This window comes from Triturus cristatus, chromosome 9 (assembly GCF_964204655.1).
Source record: "Triturus cristatus chromosome 9, aTriCri1.1, whole genome shotgun sequence".
NCBI classification, from domain to species: Eukaryota; Metazoa; Chordata; class Amphibia; order Caudata; family Salamandridae; genus Triturus; species Triturus cristatus.
Genome location: NC_140592.1, coordinates 1221910811 through 1221926293, shown reverse-complemented (window position 1 = coordinate 1221926293; position 15483 = coordinate 1221910811). Strand labels below are relative to the sequence as shown.

Sequence of the window (15483 nt, the reverse complement as noted above, 5' to 3'; positions counted from 1 at the left end):
AGTAGTTTCTTACCTGTAACTCCAGTTCTGTAGTAGGGGTATCTCTGTTATAGTCCTAAGCGACCCTCCCTCCTCCCCGGTGGAGTAATTCTGGCAGTATTAGGCCTGTTGTTATACACCTTCAAAAAGAACTGAAAGTAACTTGCGTTGGCTGTGCATCCTGGGATACCGGGGGTCTCTGGAGAGTTTCTTAAAGGCACGGTATCCCCTTAGCAGACACATAATGACAGCCTATAGGGCTTGTCTGTCCACCCCTTCCTCTCTATTGTTTAAAGGGATTTTGGTGAAGGGAGTGTGATACAATAAAGGAACATGTCAGATGTGAATAAAAATGACATTTAAACTTTATTTTGGCTTTTGTGTTCACTTCAGAGGAAGTGCTGGCCAGTGCAGCCATGTTGTTCTTGGGCTGTATTATTTTGTCTGTCTCTTAAGTGTCTTTGCAGGTTTGCAAATGCAGGACAGCTTAAGAGATATTTTGATTGCTCCGGGGTCCCCGCACATGGGCGGGACTATTCATAGATTATGACTATAACAGAGATACCCCTACTACAGAACTGGAGTTACAGGTAAGAAACTACTCCTTTTCAAGCATGATTCCACCAATTCCTTATAGAAGCAATGCAGTTACCTTTGAGTTATAATACAAATGGACGTCTCTTTATGGAAATGTAAGAAATGTGGACAGAGCTCCTAACAGTATGAGTTTGTAATCCTGTAGATGATACCTTGTGAAAATAAAAAAACAAGTCGAAGCTGCAAACAAGCAGGGGGCCCAAGCGGACTACACAGTCGCTGTGCATCAAACCCCAGGCAGGAGCCTTTAAAGATGCCCTTGTCTCTTGCAACGTGGGATGAAGCTGTATATGAGCAGCGTGGCGCCAGTGGACTACCCATACTAGAGGGCTTCGCAACAGGACCACATACGAGAACCTTAGCGGCAGCACTCCACAGCCGCTGAGCATCAGCCTCCAGGCAGGAGCCCTTAAAGGTGCCCTTGTCTCCTGCAGCGTGAGACACGTTTGGGCTGTGCCCAGGCTGGCTTGTCCACACCTGGAGGAGGCTAGGCTGGGCCTCCCCTCCATAGTTCTGCGCTGGGGGTGACCTGGGTCTGGAACCGTGGTTTGCTGATTGGCCCCTTCATGTAAAAACTCTTAGCCTTTCACTGGTTGCTACCTTTGGTCTCCCCTTTTAAAGTTGCTATGGCGAAGAAGGTAGTTGGATGCTGCCCGACTCCCACACCCCTCCAAAAGGCACCTTGAAATGAACTTAATGTCTCGTATTAGTCATTTCGGATTCACTGCATGCTGTCTCTTCTCCAGATATGTGACCATCACCCCTAAGTATCTACACATTTCTTGTTCCCACGGCTTCACTGAACTTGGATGTCTGTCTCTTAGTACTTGCCTTAGTGATCACTGTGGAAACAGGTAACAACCAACCAGACCTATTAACCCTAAGAACCAGGGCAGTCACAATGTATCAACAAGCATTGACATAGCCAATAGATCTCGCCTTTGGGACCTTATAAGTGTTTAGCCATGCAACAGTTGATGTTGTTGCACCAAGGATATTGTGCTGCATAACTAAATACTTATAAGGCCCCAAAAGCGAGACATATTGGCTATGCCAGTGCTTGTTTTTTTTCTCTTTTTACATTGTTTAGCACTGAGAAGCAAACCAAGGCTATTTTGCGCTATTAAGAAAAACCTGAAGTAAACAATGGCCGTTCCTTTCAGCAAGATCTTCTGCTGATGCTTGGTAATGAACGTGCATGAATCCAAGAGTTTCACCTGTGAACAGGTTTTTCAGTCCTTTTGTTCCTTTGAGGCACAGCTGATTGAATTAGCAATGTACTGAACGCAAGAGAGGCATCCAGCACATGCAAGGTTTTTCTGTATTTTATACAGATAACAGTTCAGATTCGATAATAAAATAGAACATGGCAATGACAGAGCCCAAAAGTAATTTTTGGAGCATATAAAACTCTTGTGAGGAAGCAGTGTTTGTTGATACGGTAAGCGGCGAAAGGCAAAGACAAATAGATGAACCTATGCCTTCAATGAGGTTTTATGGAAAACCTATTTTAGTTGAGTAATACAGGGCTGAAATGATACAACAGTTGGGCTCATATATAAATACTATTTAAATTCAGGCTATTGTAAAGAACGAAGCATCATTAATGGACAATATCCCTGCAGCAAGGTGATTACAGTTTAGTATACCCGTGTCAGCGTACTCATTTCAACACTGAATCCCTTAATAATATTTGATGCCATATGTGCCCAGCACATGCCATGTTCAGCTGTTTAATTTATGAGCTAATTTTCTGGATGCAGATAAAAATCCCGCCAAGTGACAAAAAGGTTGATTGGAAAATGATCTGCCTCAGACATTGCTGCTGCTTGTAGAATTAATTTTGCTCCAAATGATCTTTCTTGTCTCAATTCGTTTGCATCCATGATGTACTGTACAACCAAGATAACCAAACAAATGAAAACACTCACCATCACAATATCAAGCTGCAATATTTAAATGTTAATGATCCCATGCAGAGCAACCGAAATTGGCAGCAGTGCTGCACGCAGAGACTTTTCTTTAGTTTTCTGAATCCAAGTAAGAATATGGATTAATGATGCTTCGGCCCAGGGCTTGGTAACGTCATCTGTAGCTGTATTATTTCTTCCAGTGCAGCAAGGGAGACGCTTTTGCTTTTTTTTTTTTTTAGTGCGTGGGACTATCTTGTTTGTGGCAAATATAAGGCTGGGTAACCTCACCCGGAGCAGTATTGTCTCTTCTGGTCCCGGTGCAGCAGGAGAGACAAGCACTTTAATACCTGTCCGCGATATATTGTCCGCGCTATAGAAAACTGAATAAAAATAAACGTGTGCGCCAGTAGCAGTGGTAAAGCCTGAGCAGTGTGAAGGCCACCGCTAATGTCATCATACCATTCAACGAAGGCGTGATGTGATATACCTACATGCTCTCCTACGTCCTCCCACATCACCACCACAAGCGTGGTTAAAAGTGCCACCACCACAGCACTTACACCCACAACCATCTCTGTCCAAGGAGCACCGGGGGGGCGGGTGGGCGCTAGCAGCGGGAGATGTCAGTGTTCTTAGACTGACTGTGCTGATGAGTGGCTAGAGATGAACGAGCATGCAATCACGTCACCTGCATGCAAATATAAGGGACACGGAGCAGGCTTCGTGAGGACATAAAAAAGGATGAAAAAAAAGACAAGCACTGCATAATAACACAGGGGTGCCATAGTAATTAAAATAAAGAAACATTAAAGAACCTCTCTGTCTGTCCAAGGAGCACCGGTGGGGCGGGCGGGTGGGCGCTAGCAGAGGGAGATGTCTGTGTTCATAGACTGACTGTGCCGATGTGTGGGAACGAGTCTGCAATCACGTCACATGCATGCAAATGTAAGGGACAGAAGCAGGCTTCGTGAGGACATTCAACAAGCACGAAAGTAAATGTAAATGTATGGATACTTGTATAGCGCACGACTACCCGGAGGCCTCTCGGCGCTTGTACGAATACCGCTGTGGAACCCATCCTGGCTTTTCCCTGTGAGGCGTCCACTCCTGGGCACCCCTAAGGTGGAGGCCAGGCATCCTTTAGCGTTGTGGGGGCCGTTGTGGAGATTAAGCAAGCTATTGCCCAGAGTTGCAGAGTGGGACTCCATGATTGGAATGGCACCGAGGCGAGAATTATCAGGTCCGTGGAATTTTTGAGCCCAAGACCCGCCGAGGCGGGGAATTGAACCCTGGTCCCGGGCTAGACCTCTGCATCAGGGTCTGCCGCTCTAATCATTGAGCCACACTTCTCCAAAGTGAAAGCTTATTGAGGCACGCAAGGCTTAATGAGCCTTCACCCACATGGCACCTGCGCGCGTGCACGCTCGCGTGAACGCAAGCGCTAGGCCACAAAAAGCCTGTGGCAGCACTTTGAAATACCCCCACACTAAATTTCTCGCAGAGCAAGCATATGCGCTGGCTCAGCGAGACCTAAAAAACACTGGCTAACTGTGTGGGATAAAAGAGAAAAGCGTGTTTGCAGAGTGGTGGAGAAAGGGGGCGTGGCCTCCAAAGACCTCTCAGGAATCCCGCTGTGTGGGACGTACTGGAGATAATAGCAGGGTTTCCTGTCCCCCAAGGACCCTCAGCATCCAAGGGAACTAATTCCCCCAATCAGTAATGCTCCAGGAGGCGTGTTTGCGGAGTGGTGGTGAAAGGGTCTCGAATTTGTTTTGTTATTTTTTTTGTGTAACAAATAAGGGGAGGGAGGGCCTTGGCGCCCCCCTCTAGGGCCGATTTTAGTCCCGGTGACCCTGGCCTCTATTGTGGGTGTCCTGGTCCCACCCAGGGCACCCAATTACATCTGTTGGTAACTGTAGAGGGAGCCTGAAGCCCCCCTGCCGGCTCCCGCAGGAGGTGGGAAGCCGGCATTGCTTTTGCTGAGAGGGAACTGCTGAACATGCAGCTCCCGCTCTGTGAAAGCAATTGTGCTCTGCTTTTAGCAAACAAGAGCCTTTTTTAGGCCCTTGCTTGCTAGAAGCAGAGTGTTTGCTATAGCTTGAAAGGAGCAGTAAAGCTCCTATCATGGCCATAGCGAACAGCTATGTCCCGGGGTGGGCACCCCGGAACATAGCAGGAGCCAGCCCAGGGAGGTGGTGCGCCCACAGGGCCCTCTTTGGTTTAAGGAGTCGGGCATGTGCCCCCCTCCTTTCTAGAATTTTGCCCCAGGGAGGTGGTGGTTACATTTTGTTTCCATTGGGAGCACTGAGGTAAGTACTAAGAGACAGGCTACCAAATACAGCGAAGCCTTCGGAACAAGAAATGTATAGATACTTAGAGGTGATGGTCACACATCTGGAGAAGAGACGGCATGCAGTGAAGCCGAAATGACTCATACGAGACATTAAGTCCATGGACTTCTGGACGACACCACAGTTGTCCTTTGCATGAGGAATATCAATAAACAAAATGATAGCGCTACCCAGATGCCTCGATCTGTTCCAAAGTAGTGTGCTCTGAATCCCACGCGTCCACTGCCGTAGATCTGCCATGTAGAATCCGATGTGGATGAGAAAAAGATGCAGTGTCTAAATGGAGATACTGCAGCGCACATAACACAAAGAAGGTTTGGGCGTAGGGATCTATTAACCAAAGATGAGCCAACGGCTTGTATCAACTAATAAAGAGAAGGATAGACCCTGTCTGATGAGCACGACGTCGCAGGTCCGGAGAATGTTAGAATAATATGGGGCAAGATGCTGCCTTTCACAAGGCAGATGCCACTCGCAATACTCTCAGAATTTGCACACCTAGAGAGAAAATTGTGCATTGCTAGTTGGAGAATGGGGAATGCAAAACGGCGAGTGACCCAGATGACTTGGGCATTGGAGTCCCTGGACAAAGCTGTCATGGTTTTCTAACTAGGACAATTTATGTATCGTCACAGCATATGCAGTGTTTCGTATCTATATACAGAATTGCGGATCGTGTGGGAAATACCAAGAGAACCCCAGTGCAGCTAATGCAACATAGAGATGATCGTCATAGCTGGCCAAGGCACAGGTGTAATAACTACACTCAACACCGCTATCTCTATGCATGCCATCAAAGCTCAACTAAAATCACAATGAAAATGGGAAACGGACAACGGAATGCAATGTGCAGATAAAAAGTGAGCAGAAGCCTTTACATCCATAGGTCAAGCGTCCAGCAGTGCAAAGTTTTGGCTCATACAGTATAACCTCCTGCAAAGGGCATGCATCACTCCAGTGATGCAAGCAACTGGAAGCTACTTCTTGCCATTTGACATGGGATGGTCCAAAGCTTATCAATGACTGGAATAGCATTGTAGACGGATATAAGACGACATACACAGAGAGCTTAAATTAGTCACAGACATGCCTCTTGGGTATGGATGCTAGTTGCTCTAAAAATAAATTAAATGTATTCACTTTACACTCCTCCTCACCAACAGACTCGGAACAATTCACTGGATGAACCCAGTGTATCAAGATCAGAAGATCATATTAAAGAACTGAAGGAATGTACACCAGAAGAGCAAATAACTATGAAACTAGCAAGGACACCAGAGGATCTAGATTCATGGTGTAAATAAGTTTGAAATGTTGTGCACCGTCTAGACATAACCCTACCCTAGTATTACTACTGGAAATGCATAGTGAATTATGTGTTTCCCCGTGTTAAAATTACATATAATGACAGCTGCGTATGTTCATAAAGTGTTGTTCATAAAAATGGAAAAAGCAAATAAAATATGTTTAAAAAAAACACCTGACCTAATTCTCTAAAATCCAGGATTCTGGGAGCAGTGAATTTTTGAGGATTTAAGAGTGAGACCCCTGTTATGTTAAGGTATATGGTCAGCTACATCAGTTCTCAGTCTGCACAACTTTCCCTGCTCACGGAGATGTCCTTCCCAGGACCGATCCCCAGATTAATTGCACAGGGCTTTAAATGAGACCCTGTTTGATGGTCCGACCGTACCCTGCCTCTCCCTCGTATCCCTCCAGGAGCCATTCTCTGCCCCCTTTACACAAGCGTATGCTCCATGTCGTTCAGCTGGTTTGGTAATGTTACCTGTGTTTTTGCCAGCACGGCAGGTGTCTTGAAGCCACCACACATTTTGCCAAAACTACTGGTGCTTTGGAGCCAGTCTTTCCAGGCTGGGTCAAGATATGCTGACCCTTTGCGGGCAGAAGAAGCGTAGCACAAGTTGTAGAGTTTGATCCATCTGAGCTGGAGGTACAGGAGTCCTAGAACAACATACTTCTCCCATAGTCCCCCTTCCATGCGTTATTAGAGTGTCTCCTTGGAGTCAGAACTTCTCCTGAAATGCAATTGAGTGGGCTTGGGTGCTGATCACATAGACACCAGGGCAAAACTACCCGTTTGCACTATGTCACAACATGGGCTATAAAAGACTTATATTCATTTTAGAATCTGAAAGTTTTTGGCAGAAATCTTTGTGTGACATTGATGTCTACCTTTTTCACCGCAGTAAGTGGAGCAATCCGAGCGCATTCCATATATTAGAGGCTGTGAATTGATTCACTTTATCCTTAAGTAGCCAGTTTTTTTAATAAGCAATGTTATCTGTGTGGAATGCGGTTTAGCCTGCCTGCCTTAAGGGCCGTGTTTCTAAAGGGCTACTTTGCTTCTGTATCCTCTGTAAACTGTATCCATGCTTAAAGTTTATATCTTTCTCCCTCTTCCCGTGTATCCACATTGACTCGCATCTTTCTCCTGTTTCGCTGCATTGCTTCTCTACAGGTGGAGCTGGGCGGGTGGTGAATGGAGCCTTCTTAGTGCTGAAAGGTCATCGTTCGATTGTCAACCAGGTGCGCTTCAACCCACAGAACTACATGATCTGCTCATCAGGTGTCGAGAAGGTGATCAAGGTGAGTTTAAAAGTCTGCATGGTCCAGGATGGTTGAGACCCAAGAGAGTGTTAGTGAGATTGAAACAGTTACACTTGGATCTTGCTGCAGCTGGCTCAGCCCAAGCCAGTTTAACGATAGCCGTCTTAAATTCAATATATGTAGATGTCTGAGTCAAGTAAAGTTCCTTGGTCTCTAGGAGAGGTTCTTTGACATCCCGTTCCTTTTCGTTTTAGCAGTTTAGAGCTTTTTCTGTTTTTTAGAAACATTTTCCTTGTGGTCATAGTATGTATGTATGTGTGTTTTTTTGTACGGTGCTAACCTTGCCAAAAAGCAACAGAGCGCTGTACAGTGACAAAGGGAATGATACAGTCAACAATGATTTGAGTGGCATCTAGTTTCTGGGAACAGAATTGAACTGTTGCTGACTGTTAGAAGGTGGTTCTGACACTATGGGCCGCCCAGATTTTTCGCTTTCTGAGCACCTAATTGTGGAGCTTTTACTGTGTGGGAGCCTCATAAGTTGGGACTCACCCACAGTGAACTCAGGATGTGAGAGACTGTATGGGGATTTTACTGGTGTTCCCCTGGCTTGACCAGGCCACTGCGCAGCAGCTGGAGTGAGGGACACCGGGCTGGTTACATGCAGACACATGTGTACATGCGTGTGCATACGTGTACGGGCTGCTCAGGGGAGATTCCTAGCGTGCGCAGTCCAGGAGCAGCTACAAAGTGAATGGTGTGGCAGGACTTATGCAATATTGGGTGGAATAGGCTTTATACACTGGAAACATGCCAGGGAAAGTCAGTGTGTCTTACTGTTTTTTTACTTCATTATTCCCCTATGGGAATGTGGAGCCAGGGGCTAGATTAACTTCAATTAGGCCTACAGATTCCAGACACGCACTTAAGACCAATGTAGCAAATGTGAAAAGAAGTATTCTGCAGAGTCCAAAGTCATATTTGTACTGCTTTTGGGTCATCCAGAACTGTCATATTTCCATGACCAGACCCAGGCTGAGGGCTGACCTCAGCTGGAGGGATTGATAACCTTTCTTCCACAAGCTAGGGCCTCCTCTCCACGAAGAGAAGATGGGTGGGGCTACAGGCTCATCCATCAGCAGCTGTCACTGGGTGCCAGGCACCAGGCTGCACCAAGGAGGGAAGGCTGCGTGGGCGAAAGGGGCTTCAGAGACACTGGATGACACCATTTTTAACAAACCCAGAGGCTGGACAAGAAGGAGGGAGCAGGGGCAGGGACGTGATGTGTCGCTGTTTGATAGGACCAACAGAGACTTCCTGCCAGCCCCCTACTCAATTTTTAAAAAGTGCCTGCACAGGAAGAGAAGCTCTCTGGGGTGTGTGCTCGGCTGAGGCTGAAGGTGCTGGAGCCTGGCGCAATGGGCAGTTGGAAGGAAAGACCCCCTGACTGCCCCCAGGACCCTATCAGCACCAGAAGAGCCCAGGACTAGTGCACAGAAACAGGGGCCTCTGCGCAGGGACAAGAGGGGCCCAGAAAGAGAGCCTGGCGAAAGGCTGGCGCAGGAAGCCAGTGAAGACACCACCCTGCTGAATCTACCCTCTCAGAGACCCAGAGGGCAGAGGAGAGTGTTCCCAGTGGCCGGGGCTGGTAAAGAGGAGCAAGAAGCGCCCCATAATGCATCGCCAGGCATTTGGAAATCTGCCGTTTTGGTGCTTTGTGGCCCCCAGAGGAGGGGGGTCACCCTCACTTGTGAAAAGGTGTTGGGGGAGCTGCTGGAGAGGCCCAGTCTGTCCCCCCCCCCCCCCCCCCCCCCCCAGCACGAAGAAATCTTCCATTTTGGTGCCTGGTGGCCCCCAGAGGAGCGGCTCACCCTCCTGTGTGAAAAGGAGTGCAGGGGGGCTGCAGGAGCACCGCAACCTCGCCCAGCATAAAGAAGAACAGTCCACCCATAAGTTGCACGGGGCATCAGAAAGAATAACCCCTCAAGGGCTCAGCCAGCCTTTAACACCTTCTAGGCTGGAACTTATGTTCTACAGCTGAGGGTGTACTATGAAGTGCCTCATGGAGTGAAGGGCTGAGTTGGGGAGGTCTGGAGAAGGGCATCCCCTGGAGGTGAAGTGGTGTAATTGCACCAAAATGCATTTACTATTGGTTATTCCTTTTTAGGTGGACTGAAAGTCACGTGTAAAGTGAAGTATATGTGTAAGGTGATGTTAAGCTAAATGGAGTTATGTTGCTGGACCTTCCTGCTAGGGGGTCTGGCTGTATTTACGTAATCCCATGTTTTTACCTGTGATTCCTTTTAAAGTGAGAAGGAGAAGTGTAGTTGCCAGGAGTACTTCTTTTGAAGGGACTGTAAGTCACATGTGTAAGGAGATGTCATAAGCCAAGTGGGGCTATGTTGCCAGACAGTCCTGCTAGGGTGTCTGGCTGTATATGCGCAATCCTGTGATTTCATCTGTGATGCCTTTAGGGGCTGTAATTGCAATGCATTCAAATGATCAACCAAGGTGATGAGTACTGTCATTCTAAAGTGTGCGTAAACATGGATTCTTGCTGCTGCGCTTAGGTGAAGACCCCAGACTGCTAGCCCTTAAGATATAGAGGTGCATACTTTATGGTCAGCAGGAGATGCTCAGTCAGGGTCATGTGTCACCAAGGCAGGTTTACCCCTTTTTAATGCTTGTTGAGGTAATGGGGTGGGTCGCCACTGGGATGGTGCCAGTGCGCAGGGCCCTCGCTCCAGGTTATGTTTAACTATCTGCATTGGGGGCAAGTTGATGTGCATACATGGGAGTGGTGGTACTAGACCCCACCCCCCCTTTGCGGGAGGAGTGGAGATGTTATGCAATGTCACAAAGTAATTCCAACAGCTTATGTATATTTGTAAATTGGTGCATAGTATTGAGTAGTGTGTGTTTAATAAATGTACTCTTACTTTTATAAAGCAAAGTACAGACTGGACAATCAATTATTGAGTGTTATTTTTGTGCACCTGCAAATGGCGATTACTAGCCCACACCACCTCCCTTGAGTAAGCCTCAGACTGCTCTGCAACACTACCCTCTGAGAGTCAGGCGCTACAATTGGGTGTTTGGTTCCCAGTGAAGGACAAATGTAGTCATGTTATTTGTGCAGGCCTCACAGATGCTAACTCGTTTTCCAACATTGGTGTCTAGCGGCGGGAAACCTAGTATCCCATTCTGGTGTGCATTTATAGCATTTGATAAGTCCAGTTTTGCCACACATTACCTATGCAGCAATGAGCAAATGGAAGAGCGCAAGGCTCTGAGAAAGGTTCAAAGTTTTGGTTATGTGAACTAAAGGTATGGGAAAGGAAAGCCCAGCGCCCATATGTGTCATGTGAAGTTATTATGGTTTAAATGTAAGCTGTATTGATATGACCGCGCTATGTTGATTATAATGTGCTAGCGGGATGGTGCTTTCCAGGAAATGATTGCATACAAATGTTCTAAGCCATATTGTACACCTTTGAACCCTAACACTACATACACTACACCTGCATGAGGAGGGTGTCTCCTCAAGAGATAGGGACAGCAACTGATACCTACATCACAGGTGGAGGTGTAGGGGTGGATTGACCATCAAGGGGGACAGGAGAAGTAGGGGTCCTGGGAGGTTCCCGCGCTTTTTAAGGGCAGGGAGGGTTTCCACAGGAGGGGCCCCAGATATCCTTCCCCCACTGGAAGTTTCTTACTAATGGCGCAGGCCAAAACCACTGGAAGGGTGGGGCAGGAGGTTTCTTTACCCCGAGTAGTAGCGCCCCAGGGGTTCCCATGGTGAGGGACCCAAAGGAACTTTTCCCACAGTGGGAGGAGGGTGTGGTAGAGTTGAGTGTCAGGCAGGTCCCCCAGGTTAACTGGTGGGGAGGTGAGCAAACCAGGGGTGACCCCTGGTAGTGGGTGGCCCCCAAGGAGGGTAGTTCTGGAGTGATGGTGTGTAGTGGTAGCCCCTAAGTACCCTAGGTGGGCTAGGTAACTGACCCAGTGGAGATCTGAGTGGGGGCGATGTGCTCCCTAGTTTCCAGGAGAAGGGTTAGTGGTGGATCCTGAGGTGTCGGGGTCGGGTGGCCGGTGACCAGTCCGGTAGGTCCGGTGGGACTTCAACCCCAGGACCAGGAGCTGGTGGAGGGAACCTGAAGTGGTGGCTGGAGCGAAGCCTAGCCGGTAACCAGTCAGGTAGGTCCTGTGGGACTTGGACCCAAGGACCAAGAGCATGGGGGTGTTCCCCCAGCTGGAGGCAGGAGGTGGACTTCTGTCAGGTAGTACCACCCTGAACACAGGTGGGCCCATCTTAAGTGAAGGGACCCTGTGTTTCGCGAAGGGGTGGTGCAGGCCTAGCCAGGATCTTTAGGGTCCCTGGCTGAGAGTGGTAGTACTACCCTGAAGGCAGGTGGGGCCTATCTTAAGTGAAGGGACCCTGCTCTTCATAAGGGGTGGTGCAGGCCATCCAGGGACCATGTAGGTCCCTGGGCGGTCTCCCAAGGTGCTGCAGGGAGACCGGGGAGAGCCCTGAGAGGTGGGCCTGGGTCTAGCTAACTCGGGACCCCCAGGCTCTGTAAGGGTACTCCGGGAGGAGAGCGCGCCTCTCGGAGGGAAGGATACATGGAACCTGTTCTCGCAGCGGAGAACAAGGAAGGGGTCTAGGTTCCCGGGGTAGTTTCCGTGTGGATCTACTGACTGGGTGGAATGGCTGTAGGATGTCTGATGAGGCACCCTCAGTGTTCCTCCCTGGCACTGCCAGTGTGGTGGTGAGGCCGGTCTAAGGTCCTATCAGGGAGCCAGGCCAGTGGCCAAAGGGTGCTTTTCTGTGTGGGGAAGCACAAGTGGCTGTGCTTTCTTTAGGGAAGACAGTCATCCCGAAAGGGTGGTGGCAGCAGAATGACCTCAGCGGCAGGCTGAGGGTGAGGGTCCAGAGAGGTTGCATCTTGGGGGTGCAAGGACCAAACGGAGACAGGGTACTGGTCGGAACAAACTCTGGAAGGGAGACCAGCTAGTGACCCAGGGGATGGGATTTAGACCTATCCCAGGAGACCGCATCAGTGCTGAGGCACTGGACCCTTGTCCAGAGAAGTGGTAGGCATAGTGTTGCATGCCCAAGGGCAAAGGTGAGCCTAGTTAGGCTGAGTCCATGTAGACCATGAGTGACCTAGAGGTATCTAACCTAGAGCCCGGAGGGTTCTTAGGGTAGTCAGGGATCCCTGTCATGGGTGGAGATTTCATGGATGGGAGGAGTAGGTGGTCTAAGCGGATAACTGGTCAGTAAGGGGGGTCTGGTCAGAACCCCTTATAACTAGTTATCGCTGACTACGGGAAGTGTACCCATGTAGAGTGGCTACTTCTTCCCTGTAGGAATCAGCTGGGCGCGGCGTGTGTTAGAAGGTGGTTCTGACACTATGGGCCGCCCGGATTTTTCGCTTTTTGAGCACCTAATTGTGGAGCTTTTACTGTGGGGGAGCCTCATAAGTTGGGACTCACCCTTAGTGAACTCAGGATGTGAGAGACTGCATGGGGATTTTACTGCTGTTCCCCTGGCTTGACCAGGCCACTGCGCAGCAGCTGGAGTGAGGGACACCGGGCTGGTTACATGCAGACACATGTGTACATGCGTGTGCACACGTGTACGGGCTGCTCAGGGGAGATTCCTAGCGTGCGCAGTCCAGGAGCAGCTACAGAGTGAATGGTGTGGCAGGACTTATGCAGTATTGGGTGGAATAGGCTTAATACACTGGAAACATGCCAGGGAAAGTCAGTGTGTCTTACTGTTTTTTTACTTCATTATTCCCCTGTGGGAATGTAGAGCCAGGGGCTAGATTAACTTCAATTAGGCCTACAGATTCCAGACACGCACTTAAGACCAATGTAGCAAATGTGAAAAGAAGTATTCTGCAGAGTCCAAAGTCATATTTGTACTGCTTTTGGGTCATCCAGAACTGTCATATTTCCCTGAGCCAGCCATGACCAGACCCAGGCTGAGGGCTGACCTCAGCTGGATGGATTGATAACCTTTCTTCCACAAGCTAGGGCCTCCTCTCCACGAAGAGAAGATGGGTGGGGCTAAAGGCTCATCCATCAGCAGCTGTCACTGGGTGCCAGGCACCAGGCTGCACCAAGGAGGGAAGGCTGCGTGGGCGAAAGGGGCTTCAGAGACACTGGATGACACCATTTTTAACAAACCCAGAGGCTGGACAAGAAGGAGGGAGCAGGGGCAGGGACGTGATGTGTCGCTATTTGATAGGACCAACAGAGACTTCCTGCCAGCCCCCTACCCAATTTTTAAAAAGTGCCTGCACAGGAAGAGAAGCTCTCTGGAGTGTGTGCTCGGCTGAGGCTGAAGGTGCTGGAGCCTGGCGCAATGGGCAGTTGGAAGGTGAGACCCCCTGACTGCCCCCAGGACCCTATCAGCACCAGAAGAGCCCAGGACTGGTGCACAGAAACAGGGGCCTCTGCGCAGGGACAAGAGGGGCCCAGAAAGAGCCTGGCAAAAGGCTGGCGCAGGGAGCCAGTGAAGACACCACACTGCTGAATCTACCCTCTCAGAGACCCAGAGGGCAGAGGAGAGTGTTCCCAATGGCGGGGGCTGGTAAAGAGGAGCAAGAAGCGCCCCATAGTGCATCGCCAGGCATTTGGAAATCTGCCGTTTTGGTGCCCTCACTTGTGAAAAGGTGCTGGGGGAGCTGCTGGAGAGGCCCAGTCTCAAAAGCACGAAGAAATCTGCCATTTTGGTGCCTGGTGGCCGCCAGAGGAGGGGCTCACCCTCATGTGTCAAAAGGAGTGCAGGGGGTCTTCAGGAGCACCGCAACCTCCCCCAGCATAAAGAAGAACAGTCCACCCATAAGTTACACGGGGCATCTGAAAGAATAACCCCTCAAGGGCTCAACCAGCCTTTAACACCTTCTAGGCTGGAACTTATGTTCTACAGCTGAGGGTTTACTATGAAGTGCCTCATGGAGTGAAGGGCTGAGTTGGGGATGTCTGGAGAAGGGCATCCCCTGGAGGTGAAGTGGTGTAATTGCACCGAAATGCATTTACTATTGGTTATTTCTTTTTAGGTGGACTGAAAATCACGTGTAAAGTGAAGTATATGTGTAAGGTGATGTTAAGCTAAATGGAGTTATGTTGCTGGACCTTCCTGCTAGGGGGTCTGGCTGTATTTACGTAATCCCATGTTTTTACCTGTGATTCCTTTTAAAGTGAGAAGGAGAAGTGTAGTTGCCAGGAGTACTTCTTTTGAAGGGACTGTAAGTCACATGTGTAAGGAGATGTCATAAGCCAAGTGGGGCTATGTTGGCAGACAGTCCTGCTAGGGTGTCTAGCTGTATATGCGCAATCCTGTGATTTCATCTGTGATGCCTTTAGGGGCTGTAATTGCAATGCATTCAAATGATCAACCAAGGTGATGAGTACTGTCATTCTAAAGTGTGCGTAAACATGGATTCTTGCTGCTGCGCTTAGGTGAAGACCCCAGACTGCTAGCTCTTAAGATATAGAGGTGCATACTTTATGGTCAGCAGGAGATGCTCAGTCAGGGTCATGTGTCACCAAGGCAGGTTTACGCCTTTTTAATGCTTGTTGAGGTAATGGGGTGGGTCGCCACTGGGATGGTGCCAGTGCGCAGGGCCCTCGCTCCAGGTTATGTTTAACTATCTGCATTGGGGGCAAGTTGATGTGCATACATGGTGGTACCAGACCCTACCCCCCCTTTGCGGGAGGGGTGGAGATGTTATGCAATGTCACAAAGTAATTCCAACAGCTTATGTATATTTGTAAATTGATGCATAGTGTTGAGTAGTGTGTGTGTTTAATAAGTGTACTCTTACTTTTATAAAGCAAAGTACAGACTGGACAATCAATTATTGAGTGTTATTTTTGTGCACCTACAAATGGCGATTACTAGCCCACACCACCTCCCTTGAGTAAGCCTCAGACTGCTCTGCAACGCTACCCTCTGAGAGTCAGGCGCTACAATTGGGTGTTTGGTTCCCAGTGAAGGACAAATGTAGTCATGTTATTTGTGCAGGCCTCACAGATGCTGCCTCGTTTTCCAACACTGA

At 48.9% G+C, this 15483-nt stretch overlaps 1 protein-coding gene across 1 annotated transcript in view; it reads left to right on the top strand.

Moving 5' to 3' along the window:
* Nucleotides 1-15483, top strand: part of DCAF5 (DDB1 and CUL4 associated factor 5) — a 351953-nt gene that overhangs the window by 328254 nt on the left and 8216 nt on the right. The window contains exon 8 of the mRNA XM_085627298.1: nucleotides 7320-7447. Within this exon, the coding sequence (XP_085483424.1) occupies nucleotides 7320-7447 (128 nt within the window). The remainder of the gene's footprint in view (nucleotides 1-7319; nucleotides 7448-15483) is intronic.